At 32.4% G+C, this 14,247-nt stretch overlaps 1 protein-coding gene across 2 annotated transcripts in view; it reads right to left on the reverse strand.

The window, feature by feature from the left end:
• Nucleotides 1-14,247, reverse strand: part of FSTL5 (follistatin like 5) — a 763,963-nt gene that overhangs the window by 154,516 nt on the left and 595,200 nt on the right. For both annotated transcript variants that reach the window (XM_059174403.1, XM_059174392.1), the window contains exon 9: nt 3,621-3,782. In XM_059174403.1, coding sequence (XP_059030386.1) covers nt 3,621-3,782 — 162 coding nt within the window. The remainder of the gene's footprint in view (nt 1-3,620; nt 3,783-14,247) is intronic.

Genomic DNA, 14,247 nt, shown 5'->3' on the forward strand with positions numbered 1-14,247 from the left:
AATATACAAGGTACCTTAACATATTTTATATCTTAATTGTCCTAAATAATTCATAATTTTCAGAACAGAATCAGAAACTCATAGATTGATCTTATGGAAATCACTCAATTCAAAACATAAGGGCTAGACACCTATCAGACCCTAAAATTCAGTGCTCGTTGTGCTCATTTGTTTAGGTTTCTGTCTCTCTCTCTCTCTTTCACTTTATTTTCATTCATTCTTTGTTTCTGTGTGTGTTTGTTTCATATTATCCAATCACAAGAACACCACGCATCATGTGTGACAGAGTAATATGACTATTTAAGACAGATAAGTGATAAAATAATCCATAAACCTGTTTGGGGAAAGGACATAGAAAACCAATGGGAAAAAGAGCTAGGGAATGCCAGTGGCTCTCAAGGGATTTGAATGGGATATGGAGAGGCAGTTAGTGTTTGGGGGAGGAATAATGATTCAGATAACTTGAACCCTTTTCCTCACATTACAGATGGTATTGCTCACCTCCATTCCCTGATCCACTGGTGAGAATCACTACTCCAAAACAGAAGGTTGACCATTTGGTTTAGGGTTGTGGGTGCTTTTTCTGTTTTGTTTTGCCATTAAAGGCTGGGTAGATATGCTTTGTAGGCAATAAAGTTTCTTTAACGCTACTCACCTCTGTCATAGCAGCATGAAAGCAGCTATGAACAATATTTTAAAACATGAGTGTGGCTGTGTTCTAAAGACAAAAACAAAAACAAAGCCCCCCAAGTGGCTTTATTTACAAAATGGGCCGTTTCCCAGATACATTATTTTTAAGCCTGTGTCAGCTTCTTGTTTTGCATGATATATAGCTTTCTCCAAAGAAAACACTTTCTCTTAAGAACCGCACACTTAGCAACCTAAATTCTCTAGATTTTTTTTAAATATCAAAATCAATTTATTCCTTTTTCAAATGTTCTTTTCTCAATATTGTTGTATGTCCCCCTAACCTACATGCTCCAACTGTCTTCCTCCTTCACTACATAATCTGCGATTGCTAGATATTTTCTACTCTATTGCTAGAACTAGCAATTTCCTCATCCATTTATCATTCTGACACATATACCTTACCAACTGCCAAAACTAGAAAAAGTGGACGTATCTCTGCACTTAGTGTCTCTGCATCTAGTTTTCTGAGTACATTAAAGACAACTGCATAAGCAAATTTACAAATTCACAGTTTTCAGTTTGCAGGATGTTCCATGCTTGGTATTCACTTCACTTGACCTTGACAGGTATATGCCTTTCATTTCCTGCTCTGTTTTTATTTCAAATCTTTACTCTGTTTGATGTTTCCCATCCTAATACTACCTTCTCACCCGAAGCAAGTGACCTTGTTTTTAAATCATGAAGTGCATACATGTAATTAACAAGTAAACCCAAATCATTTTTCAGTATATATCCTTATTAAATCATCACATTTTATACCTTAAACTTACACAATGCTATCAATTATATTCCAGTCAAAACTGAGAAAACAAGTAAAGCCAACTTCCTATTTCCATCTATAGCTTCACATGTATTTATTTCTCAAAAGAAGCTCTCTGTTTCTTTCCAAAGAAAATGTCCTTTCTTTTCTTTATGATTTCTACAGTTATTTAGTCATCGTTCCCCACTTCCATTATCTGCACATATTTTTTCTCTCTTAGTATTTCTTCACTCGATGTTCTAAGAAAAAAAATATCATTTGTCCTAATCCTTTCCATCAAGAGCAACTACCTTTTCTTTTGTCCTCCTTTCAAAATCTGAAGAGATTTTTATACTTTCTTACTTCCTCTCTTCTAAACCAAGGAAAATTGATAACTATGAATAAAGTTTTTCCTAAATGTCAAAAGGTCAAACTAATCACCTGACCCATGAATACATTTCAGTGGCTTTCCTCGACCTTTCTGTGCATTTAATATTGTTGAACTCTTTCCCATACTTCGCTTTCTTTTATGTAGGATCACCTTTTTCTCTTGCATTTTGTTGATTTTTAGTCTCCTTGTGTTATTTATCATGATTTGCCTTCTAATTAAACATTTCTGCTTTTCTAAGATTTTACTTCCTCTCATTAACATATCATCCCATCCACTGATGTATTCAGTACATGCCTAGACTTAGACCTTACATGTAATCGTTAACTAAGCATTTGTTGAATAAATGGATAATTAAACTATAGGATTTGGTAACATGTAATCATACAGAAAGCCACAGAGATTTCACATGCCTATGCACCCAGATTTATCTCTTAGGTTGTGCTCTCCACTCTTCATTTTTCATTCTCTCAAAACTTCAGTGATTTTCTCATTAAAAAAAAAAATGATAATAGCTACCTTACACGGGCCCCCACCCTTTCACTATTGAATCTGGAGTGTAATCAGCCCTTCATATGTGCCATTATGTGTATTCCTAGAAACAAAGATATAATATGCTCATCTAATACTGTTTGCTGCTATTAAATGGGCAAGAGATGACAAAGGCAGAAACTAATTAGGACTTTCTTCACTTTAATTACTGTTTATCAGATCAATCCTTTTCTAAGATTATAGACATTAAAAATGTAATCAGTAGATGTAAACATGTAAATTCCTTGAATTTACTTCTACTAATATAGAGATTTGTAGAATCTAGGTTTTAAAGGTCACAATTACTTTCATATGTCATTTCTGACTTACAAAAATAAAATAGTTAATATTTCAAAAAGATTTATTTAAAAACATTTATCAAAACGTTCACTGTTAAAGTGTAATAAGAAGTAAAGTCTATGCTTATACAAATAATGCAAAAACAAAAATATATTCACTTGTAGTATGAATCAAAGGAATTTAAAGCATGCAGTAAAGAATATAGTGTCATACAACAGACACTCCAATAAAAAGACTCGTCATGTTCTACTCTTGATGGTAGAACTAAGATTTATGCATTTTTAAACTTACTGGTATACTCAACATATATGCAACTGCTTTTGCATTATTTAGGTATTTGGAATTACAAAGTTTTTGTTGTTTGTTTTCTACTTACCACATATTCATTATTATTATAATCTGTATAATAATTCTGTCTCATCCTAGACTATTCAAACTTTGAATATTTATATGTTAAAATTCAATAATAACATTAAATACCTTTCAAACAATGTAAGTGTGAAACATATTTAGTATCACTTTTTTCTTTCTTCATTTGCAACTTATGCTACAAAATATTCACTAAGGCATTCTATACTATTGACACTCTCTAAGATTCATTTTTAAAGTATGATTTAAATATTTAAATGATCCCTTCAAAATGTATTCTATGAAGAAATCCATTTATTCTGTTCAGCGTTTCTGCTATAATTCATAGAACAATTACTTAAAAGATGCATAATATTTTACTTATTGCTGAAATAATAGCGTAACTAATTATTATGTCATTATTATTTAAAACAAAAAATACTAATGGACTCTATTTCAAATAAAATGTCTTAAGAACAACTATATAGATTTTTTCATATACATGACATTTGGTTGCCATCAACTAGCTTTTTTTTTTTTTCAAGTCATGTAAACTCTGTTATAAATTTCAGTATAAAATTTCTGAACAGTCATTTAAGAGGAAAAAGTGCAAATAAAAAGCACCTTGAAGTGTGAGTTGTTTGGACAGCTTTGGTGTTATATCAATTCCATTCTTGAGCCAGCCAAGCTGAGGGTTTGGTATTCCCTCTGCGTGGCACCTGAGACTTGCAGTTACCCCAGGTTCTCGAGCCTGACTCTCTGGATACACCCGGATTACTGGAGGGACTAAAAAAGAAATGGGAGAAAAAAAAATGAATTGGTAAGCCATATTCTTTGATTTTCTAAAAATTGCAGTATGAGAAATTGTTAATTATGTATTTTAATGATATGTATTTCCATAATCTTAGTTTCCAAATATCATCATCTGCAAAAATGTACCACTTACCTTTAACTGTACCAGTAACCTTTAGTACATACAGGTTACTCTGAGACTGTGCCAGGAAAAATACAAGCTGAGTTGGTAATAAGAGAAGTTTTCAAAATATGATAGAAACATTAAAAAAAAATACAGAAGCCAACCTAAAGGGACTTTTATTTGTCAAATATGAGAAAATTTGAGCATTAAAATAAGGAACAATTACAAAAAACATAAGAAATTTAAAAAGACTTAAAGAATTCAATTGTAGGGGCACCTGGGTGGCTCAATGGGTTAAGCCTCTGCCTTCAGCTCAGGTAATGATCTCAGGGTCCTGTGATCGAGCCCTGCATTGGGCTCTCTGCTCATCAGGGAACTTGCTTCCCCCTCTCTCTCTGCCTGCCTCTCTGCCTACTTGTGATCTTTCTCTCTGTCAAATAAATAAATAAAATCTTAAAAAAAAAAGAATTCAATTGTGTAAATAAATAAATGAATATAAAAATGAGGAACAATGAAAATCTTTTCCTTACCATAGCATATATAAAAGATCAGGATAACAATTTCATTTAGAGAAGCATCCAAAAAATAAAATATTTAGAAATAAATTTCAGCAAGGAGGTGCAAGACTTTCACACTGAACACGGCAAAATGAGTTGAAGTATATTTAAAAAAAATAATGAAAAGTCATGAGTTTATGAATTGAAATAATTAATTAGTAGGATAGTAAGAACTGGTAAGAATTGTAAGATGACAATACTCTACAAAATTGATCTATAAATACAATGTAATCCTTACAGAAATTCCAACTGCATTTTTTTCTTTTTGCAGAAATGGAAGCGCTAATCCTCAGATTTCTATAGAATCACAAGGGACCCCTGAAATAACCAAAACAACCTTGAAAAATAGTAACACTGGAGGTCTCATACCTCTCAATTTCCAAATATACTATAAAGTATGTGTATAGTATATATATAGGAATCAAAACAATATGATACTGGCATAAGGAAAAAAACTCTCAAGTCTATGATATAGAATTGAGTTGGGAATGCAGGAAAAAACCTATTAATCTATAATTAATTGATTTTACAATAAATGCCAAGAAATAGTCTTTTCAAGAATTGATGCTGAAACAACATCCGTATAGAAAAGAATGAACATGAACTCCTACCTCACAACTTATATAAAATTTAACTCAAAATTAGTAAAAAACCTAAATGTAGGAGCTAAAATAATAAAACACTTAGAAGAAAACTTAAAGGTAAATCTTCCTGAATTTGAGTTTTACTATGTTTTCTTAGATATTATTACTCCAAAACCCAAGCAACAAAAGAAAGATCAATAAATTGAACCTCATTAAAATTAAAATTGGGGAGTGCATCAAAGGACACACATTATCATGAAAGTATATGTACAACTCACAGATTAAAACAATATTTGCAGATTGTATCTGATAACATAGTAGTATCCAGAATATATACTAAGCTGTTATAACCCAGAAACAAAGGGCAAATCACTCCCTCTCCATAGCAAAGGAAACTGTCAACATAATGGAAAGGGAACCTACAGAATGGGAGAAACTATTTGTAAACCAGATTATCTGAAAGTGGTCAATATCTAAAATATACAACTCATGCACTTTAACAGAAAAAGCAATTTAAAAATGCCCAAAGTACATAAATATGCATTTTCCAAAGAAACTGCAACCTCAAAAAGGTCTAATACAGGGACCACCTGGCTAAGCTGTTCTCAAATTCCTTAGTTGTCTTATTTCTCTACTTATCACCTCATATCTCTATTTTCCTGTTATTATCTCATAAGATTAAAAAAAATGTTTGTTGGTTTAAGCCACTAAGTTTTAGGATAATTTATTGTTTGCTAATATGTAAAGTAAGTTTCTTGGTTGAAGAGGTTTTGCCTTATTTAATCTTTATATCCCCTTACATAGTTGAGTGACAAAAGCACTATAGAGCAAGAAGTGTTCCACAGAATGCGTATTACAGACACATTACACATATATTTTATTCACACTCACACTTTAGCATTTGTTATTTAGAATGACCATGAGAACATATGTACTCTGCATTTTCCTTAGTAAGAATATGACTTGGTAAATGTGGAGAAACATCCTGGTTCTCAGTGCAAGAATTTTCTGCTGAAGCTCTCAGCAAAAGACAACAGACAGGAATGTTCATCAGGACCATCCTGCTCTTTGGTTAATTAATATACTTTGAACTGCCTGGTTTCTTTTATTTTTCACCCAATGGAATGCCTGTCAAAGATGCAAAATCAAAAATCAGACTGAGACTCTCTTTAGGCTCTCAACTTGAGACCCAAGTCAATTTCAGCACTGTTTTTTCTAGCCATTGTATACACAAGTTAGATTGACTAATGAATAAACGTCAGCCTTCTAGGTCTACTGAAGTTATAAAAGCAATTCAATCCAAGAGACAAGTTGAAGCCACCACTGGACTACAGATACGCAGATCATCCTACTGGCACTTTCATTCTGGCTATACACTAGAGGTCCTAAACTGGACTCATATCAGCTCTTACATGGAGACAAAGGGAAGGAAGTGGTACTTGGAAATGCCCAGTAATCCTTTCAAATTGAAGCTGGGTCTTTGTTTTGTGAATTGCCTTTAATAGTTTCTGAAACAGAAATGTAATAAACTTCCAAATTTCCAAGCACTAGATTTTTGCTGTATTCTTTCACCCTCTCCTAAATAGAAGTCAGAACAAATGCAGTATGCACAAACATCCAGAACAATAAGAGGAGTAAAACCAGGCTCTTTAATTTTTTTTTAACCTTGATGACTACTTAAAAGGTGTATTTTGAAATATATTTTCAAAAATAGTCCTCATAAAATTTTGGCACATACTTTCTTAGTAACATAGAGCACAAATTTAGGCTTTTAATTTACATCTAAAAGGACAGAGTATTTTTTGTATCATTTTATTATATTGGAGGCTCAAGTTAATAACTTTTTAAAGAGATAGAATAATATATTTCCAGCCAAGCCACATTACCATAAGATCTGGAGTAAAGAGAATTTTTTCAAATACTCAGACCTAATCTCTTATCTCTTAACAACTCAGGAGTTAGGAGATGAGCTTTTTAAAAAGACTTACATAGAGTGCCAAAATGGAAAACTACTCTCTCAATAAACATTTAATAGAAGAAAATGTATCTTGCCATAAAACTTATAGCTAAAGCAAGGGCCAAGGTTTCTTACAACATTCTTTGGAATAGCAAAACATTGAGATGACCTAAGTATACTGAAATTAGTTTGAAACGAAGCACATCAATCAACTCAATGATAACAATAGATTCTACATCATTTATATTTAAAAATGTAGATATTATATAGGTCACGTATACTGTCACTAATAGTTCCCTAAGGACAACTTTTCCAATAAGATATTCATTTTCCTCTTGTGTTCCTAGTTGTTTTCTACTTTATTGAAACACTTGCATGTGAACTGAAAGGAAAACAATGAATAATAATTTTTGCCACATTGAACTTTTATACCCAAATAGACACTATCATATTTAAAAAAAAAATAATAATACTCATATAATATGCTTCGTATATTGGTATCAAGTGATGGTCTGAAAAATATCTCTTAACTTACACAAAATTGAAGGATAAGTGATTGGCATAACAACTATTTAACCTCCGTGACAAGCTACACATTTTAAAATAGGTTATTTTTCCCGGGATACATATTATGAAATATAAATGAGGATTGATGGCAGCCTGAATTAAAAAGTCAATAATCCTCCAGAGAACATTTCAAGCCATTTGTTACAGTCATTTTTAGTTAGGAGGTGCACTCTATGAACTTGTCTTTCCTTGCTGTTGCTATTGCATGAATAAAGAAACTGATGAAAAGGATCAAAGCGTTTTCACATTGGATTTAGAATCCAATCTGCATGTGCTACCATGAAAATATTTAAATAAGGCTCCCAATATCTCAAGGAAAAAGGTAATATTTAAACGTAAGTGTCTATGTACTTAAAATTTCCTAAGATATCCAGTGTCTCACAAATTTACTCTTGAAGCAGTTTTCTTGATATAATATTATCTAATAAAGTCAAATGATATCTATGTAAGTAGTGATTATTGCATATTGTTCAATAGCATCCCATAAAATATAACCAAATAAGTTTTTGTCACTTAAAATGGAACAGATATGAAAGGATTTAAATATGTGAATTTTATTTATGAATAAAATTTAAGAAACATATAAAATGTGATCTATTTATTCTGAATTTTAGGATAATATAGAAATATTTATTGAGCAACTTCTGTGTGTAGCATATTGTGGTAAATGACTTTCTCTCTCCATCTCTTACATGCTCTGTTTTATACACTAACATGTTGATTGGGTATTGAGCTCAGGTTTTGAAATTAGCCAAAATAAACACTGGAAAAATAGATTCTTTTTTTTTTTTAAGATTTTTTTTATTTATTCATTTGACAGAGAGAGATCACAAGTAAGCAGAGAGGCAGGCAGAGAGAGAGGAAGGAAAGCAGGCTCCCTGTTGAGCAGAGAGCCCGATGCGGGACTTGATCCCAGGACCCTGAGATCATGACCTGAGCCGAAGGCAGCGGCTTAATCCACTGAGCCACCCAGGTGCCCCTGGAAAAATAGATTCTTACCCTAAATTGTATTATATGGTACCAACCATAAAATAAACGTTCCCATTCACATAACTACTGGAATTTGTTGATTTGAAATCCAAATATAAAATCTGAATTACGTGTTTTAGTCATTATATATAAGGTATATTTGAGTCCTTGAAAATTATATTTTAAAATGTGAAGGTCAAGTAATTATCAGTGCATTTATAGAAATTTGGAGAGGTATTAATAATTCATCTCAAACGGTTACAACTTTTCAAGGAAACTGAACTGTTTCTTTCCATAAGCCAGGTAAGATAAATATCATCATATGACTGTATTAAACTGATAAAATAAATCTGCATTTAATTTACCTAATAGTTCTTAGAGCATAAAGTATAAATAATAAGATACTGTGTACAGAGGACTAGTTGCTCTAAAAATACATACTTAAGGCTAATACTTTTTAACTAGTTATAGAAATTAAAATGAAATGGGGTTCTGCAGACACTTCTCCAAAGAAGACATACAAATGGCTAACAGACACATGAAAAAATGTTCATCATTAGTCATCAGGGAGATTCAAATCAAAACCACACTGAGATATCACCTTACACTGGTTAGAATGGCCAAAATCAACAATACAGTAAACAGCAAGTGTTGGAGAGGATGTGGAGAAAGTGGAACCCTATTATACTGTTGGTTTGAACATAAGTTGGTGCAGCCACTTTGGAAAACTGTGGAGATTCCTTAAGAAATTAAAAATAGAGCTTCCCTATGACCCTTCAATTGCACTACTGGATATTTGCCCCAAAGATACTGATGTAGTGAAAATAAGGGCCATCTGTACCCCAATGTCCATAGCAGCAATGGCCACAGTGGCCAAATTGTGGAAAGAACCAAGATACTCTTCAACAGACGAATGGATAAGGAAGATGTGGTCCATATACACTATGGAGTATTATGCCTCCATCAGAAAGGATTAATACCCAACTTTTGTATCAACATGGACAGGACTGGAGTTGATTATGCTGAGTGAAATAAGTCAAGCAGAGAAAGCCAGGTATCATATGGTTTCACTTATTTGTGGAGCTTAAGGAATAACACAGAGGACACTGGGAGATGGAAAGAAGTGAGTTGGGAGAAATTGGAGGGGTACACAAACCATGAGAAACTGTGGACTCTGAGAAACAAATTGAGGGTTTTGGAAGGGAGGAGGATGTGGGGCTGGGTGAGCCTGGTGGTGGGTATTATGGAAGACCTGTATTGCATGGACCCCGGGTGTGGTGCATAAGCAATGAATTCTGGAACACTGAAAAGAAATAAAATAAAATAAAATAAAATAAAATAAAATAAAATAAAATAAATGGGGTTCTGATAGTAAATATTAAGTTTAGAATCAAAAAGCAATTCAGCTAAAGAAAATACAATATAACTAGTGTATTTTTCTAGGTCTTTCTTCCTGGAAACTTTGGGGTCTTTATGGAATCAGTTGTGAAGATTTATCAGCTCAAAACTATAAAGTATTGAATAATATTAATACATATAAAACTTGGTACTAAAGTTGGTGGATATATTTCTTAAAGGTCTATAATAACTTCATTGTATTAAAAATAAGTGTTTTCTCAATAGTAGGAATTACTTAATACAACCTAATCATCTTTCTAATCTAGTATTAGAAATGATTTTATGAAAAAATAGCTATCTATAATACTAAGCCCTGATTTTTCATTCTTTCACGTTCATTCTGTGATCTTTCTTTAGAAATTGCTGCACTGTTCCAGAATGTATAAAAACAGCATAACCTGCGTACTTTGGAAACCTGATTTTTGAATCAGGAAGCAGAGATCACTGACCCAATACAGTGACTGTAATCTAACTGAAAACAAAAATGAATTTAAGGTGAATTGTCAGGTCACTGGTATGTAAACAACTGAACATTTGGGTATATTTTTTTTCTCTCAACACTATTATCTTGTATTCTTTTGAAGGATTCTATCACTGCTCTTCCACAAATTATTCACACAGCTGCAACTGTTAGAGGAGGTTCTAAGAAAGCTTGAGGGTAAGAATATAAATGCCTCTGAAGTAGTGCTGACTCACAGCGGCATCTGGTTTGTTCTGTTTGTATTATGACTTCCTTTGTCATTAAAGCAACTTTCCTATGAAAAATTACAGACAGAGTTTAATAAATATTTTAAACACTACTGAGCTTGTCCAATGCCTTTTGTCTCTGACATTATTAAAGCCATCAATTTCTCTTTAACTTTGTCCCAAAGCAGTCTTTTTATATTCATGACTTTCACACTGCCTCTTGTCAATATTACAAAACTCTCTGATCACATTATATCAGCCTTCATAAAAATGTAGAAGAAGCAACGAATGTTGGAGGCAAAATATAAATTAACAAAAATATACTTATGCTCATAAACTTTTGTGATTTTTCTACTGGGTCTTCCTATCTATTCTATAATATTTTAACAGATCGCAACTTTTTAAGCTATTTTGAAAGGGAGAGCAGTCTATTCTAGTTTAATGAACTTAGATCTAATCTACCAATCCTTAAAGTTAGTGGCCCTTTTAATCTTTAATTTTTAAAAAATGTCAAAGGCCATCATTTATAGAAATGCTCTCTGAAATAAAATCTAGCCAAAGCATTCAAGGTAATAATACAGAATGTTGTTTTTCTAAATCTATGAAAAAAGAACTAATGAAATAAATAATTTAATGTCTGGCACATGATGGTTACTGTTTTTTTTCCTTAGATGTTACATTTAATATATATTTAATTTAAAGAAATTTTCAGAAGATAACAAATTAATTATTTGAGGCAGGGAATGTTCAGTAAATACATTATAGTAACCTCTCCACATACACACCTGAAAATCTGAATGTATTTTTAGCACTCTATGCTCTAAGGGATAAAATATCTAATTTCTTTAGTTCTCAGATTCCCCATTTATAAAGTTTGAAACTCTTCCTAGAATTAAATTGGTTAAAAGAAACAATGAATGGCAAGTGGAAATATTAGGTGTTGTAGCTCACACACTTTAATTTCCAGAAATCATATTTTTGCTATTACATGAAGAATGACTGAGACCTAATAGGAGAAATGACAAATGTATGTACTTTCACTAGTCAATACCAATTGATTAGTAGAGATGGACTTTTTTAGAGATCCAAGTTGGAAGTGGCCTAAACCCATATATGGATTCAATGGGATAGACTAGCTGTAATTGGTAAGCCATAGCTGCCAGGACTAGAGAAAGGGAAATGGAAGCAAGACACATTTTGCAAACTTGCTTTAAGATGTAAATATAGGGGCATTTGGGTGGCTCAGTGGGTTAAGCCTCTGGCTTCAGTTCAGGTCCTGATCTCAGGGTCCTGGGATTGAGCCCCACTTCGGGCTCTCTGCTCAGCAGGAATCTGCTTTCCTCTCTCTCTCTCTCTGTCTCTGCCTACTTGTGGTCTCTCTCTCTCTCAAATGAATAAATAAAATCGTTTAAAAATGGATGTAAATATAAGCCCTATCTAAATATAATGTATAACTAGATTTATTCAAAGCTGCCAATAAAAGAATTCTAGACAGGTCAAGTCAATCTTTTAAACTCTTCAATCACATTTGTAGCTCATTGGACATTTAATACACACATACCCTTTAAAAAGGCAGTTTTTGTGACTGGAGAGTAAGGAAAACAATTGCATTAGTTAAAACTTAAAAAGATACAGAAAAATATGTCTTTGTGATATTAAAATGTGTAGCAAAAAGCATAACTTTCCTTAAAGCTTTAGTCTAGCTAGACTTCTATTTTTCCACCATTTGTATAAGAAATAGAAGAACTTTCAAAACATGTTAAGACCATAGAATATAAAACACTTTGTATCAGGCAGGATTACTATACTCAAGAAGTAGATCTTAGGTCACAACTTGGAACGGAATGATTTGGGGAGACTTACTCCAACTCTTGCAGTGCCTGTTCCTTCATTTGAAAAATAAATGTTATAATGAAATACTGTGATGGCATTTTAAAATAGAAAATGCCTTGCAGATAGAAATGGAGAGAAATGAATTTATGATAATATTGTTTAGGCAAATGGTGAAAATCTCTTCAATAGAGTAGATGATGATAATTACAAATATTCAGTATTTTTTCTCACAGTTTTTTTTATTGCAACTACTTTATGTAAAAGGCAAAAAAAAAATCTGTAAGTTTAAAAGGTTAAATTCATCTATAGTTATAACAGTGCTAACACACTGGGGATTATAAATATAATTTCCTAATTTCAGAATGAGCTTTTTGATAGGAATTATAAATGCAATCTACCATAATTAGAGATAGTCATGTAATTCTAAACCACAATATTAATTTACTAAAATTGTACAGATAGTTCATCTGAAAAAGGCAGTCTTGAATAAAACAGCAGCAAGCTTTATTTTGTTTTTATTTAAATATTTAGTTTTTATTTAAATTCAAGTTAGTTAACATATAGTGTATTACTAATTTGGGGGTAGAATTTAGTAATTCATCCCGTTGGATATGACACCCAGTGCTCATCCCAACAATTCCCAATAAGCTCCTCCTCTCCTTAACGCCATCACCCAATTACCCCCATCCCCCACCCACCTCCCTTCCACAGCCCTCAGTTTGTTTCCTAGAGTTAAGAGTCTCTTATGGCTTGTCTCCCTCTCTGTTTTTATCCTATTTTATTTCTACTTCCTTTTCCCTATGTTCATCAGTTGTTTCTTAACTTCCACATATGAGTGATATGTCTTTCTCTGACGTACTTCACTTAGTTAGCATTATACCCTCTAGTACCATCCATGTCACTGCAAATGGCAGTAAGCTTTGTTTTAAGCAAACATTATTTTACCTGTATTTTACTCAACAACTGTCAAAAAAATCTTTGCTACAAAACTACAAACAAAACTGTAGCCTTAAAAGCTATGCAAAAATCACATTAAGTGCAATCCTTATTAAACAAAGAGAAAATATATGATTATGTCTTATTAAAACAATTGCTTAAATTTTTCATTTTTAAATTGACTAGGATTTTTATTTTAAGTTTTTTTTTTTCATTTGTAAAAGAGAAAGCCTTTCATGACATACATAAAAACTTGCTAACTCCCGCAGAGGAGGACTATGCTATTTTAGACTTAATGCATTTGATAATTTTTAGAATATCCCCTTACTTAATGGGCGGTGACAAGGCTTTTTTCTCTCTGGTCAAAACCTAATAATTTCATTTTATACAGGATCTATTAGCAGAATCTGTCCCTGTTTCATCTGCTAAATCCATGAACCACATGAAGCCAGACTGATCAGAGTTTGAGGCCCATGTTCAGCATGTAAAGCACCTGTAGTTAGAAACTTCTTAAGCTTTCTCAGTCTTGTTTTTGTCAGTCATAAAATTAGCATATTAGAAATAATTGCTTCAAGGATTTTTGAAAGAGAAAGAGATCATGTATGTAGAAAAGCCATTTAAAATGTTGCAAAATAGAAATTACTCATTCATGTTGGCTCTAATTTGTTTCTCTTTAATTTCTTTTGTTATTGATATCTTAATATACTGTGTATTTATTATTAAAAACACATTATACAGAGGAGGAATATAAAATATTAATTGCCTTTCTCACCACAGACTTTTGAAATGACCAGTTTTAATCTTTCAGTGTACTTTTTCACCTCTATCTTTATGCAACATACATGCA

The sequence above is a fragment of the Mustela lutreola genome, chromosome 1 (genome assembly GCF_030435805.1).
Source record: "Mustela lutreola isolate mMusLut2 chromosome 1, mMusLut2.pri, whole genome shotgun sequence".
NCBI classification, from domain to species: Eukaryota; Metazoa; Chordata; class Mammalia; order Carnivora; family Mustelidae; genus Mustela; species Mustela lutreola.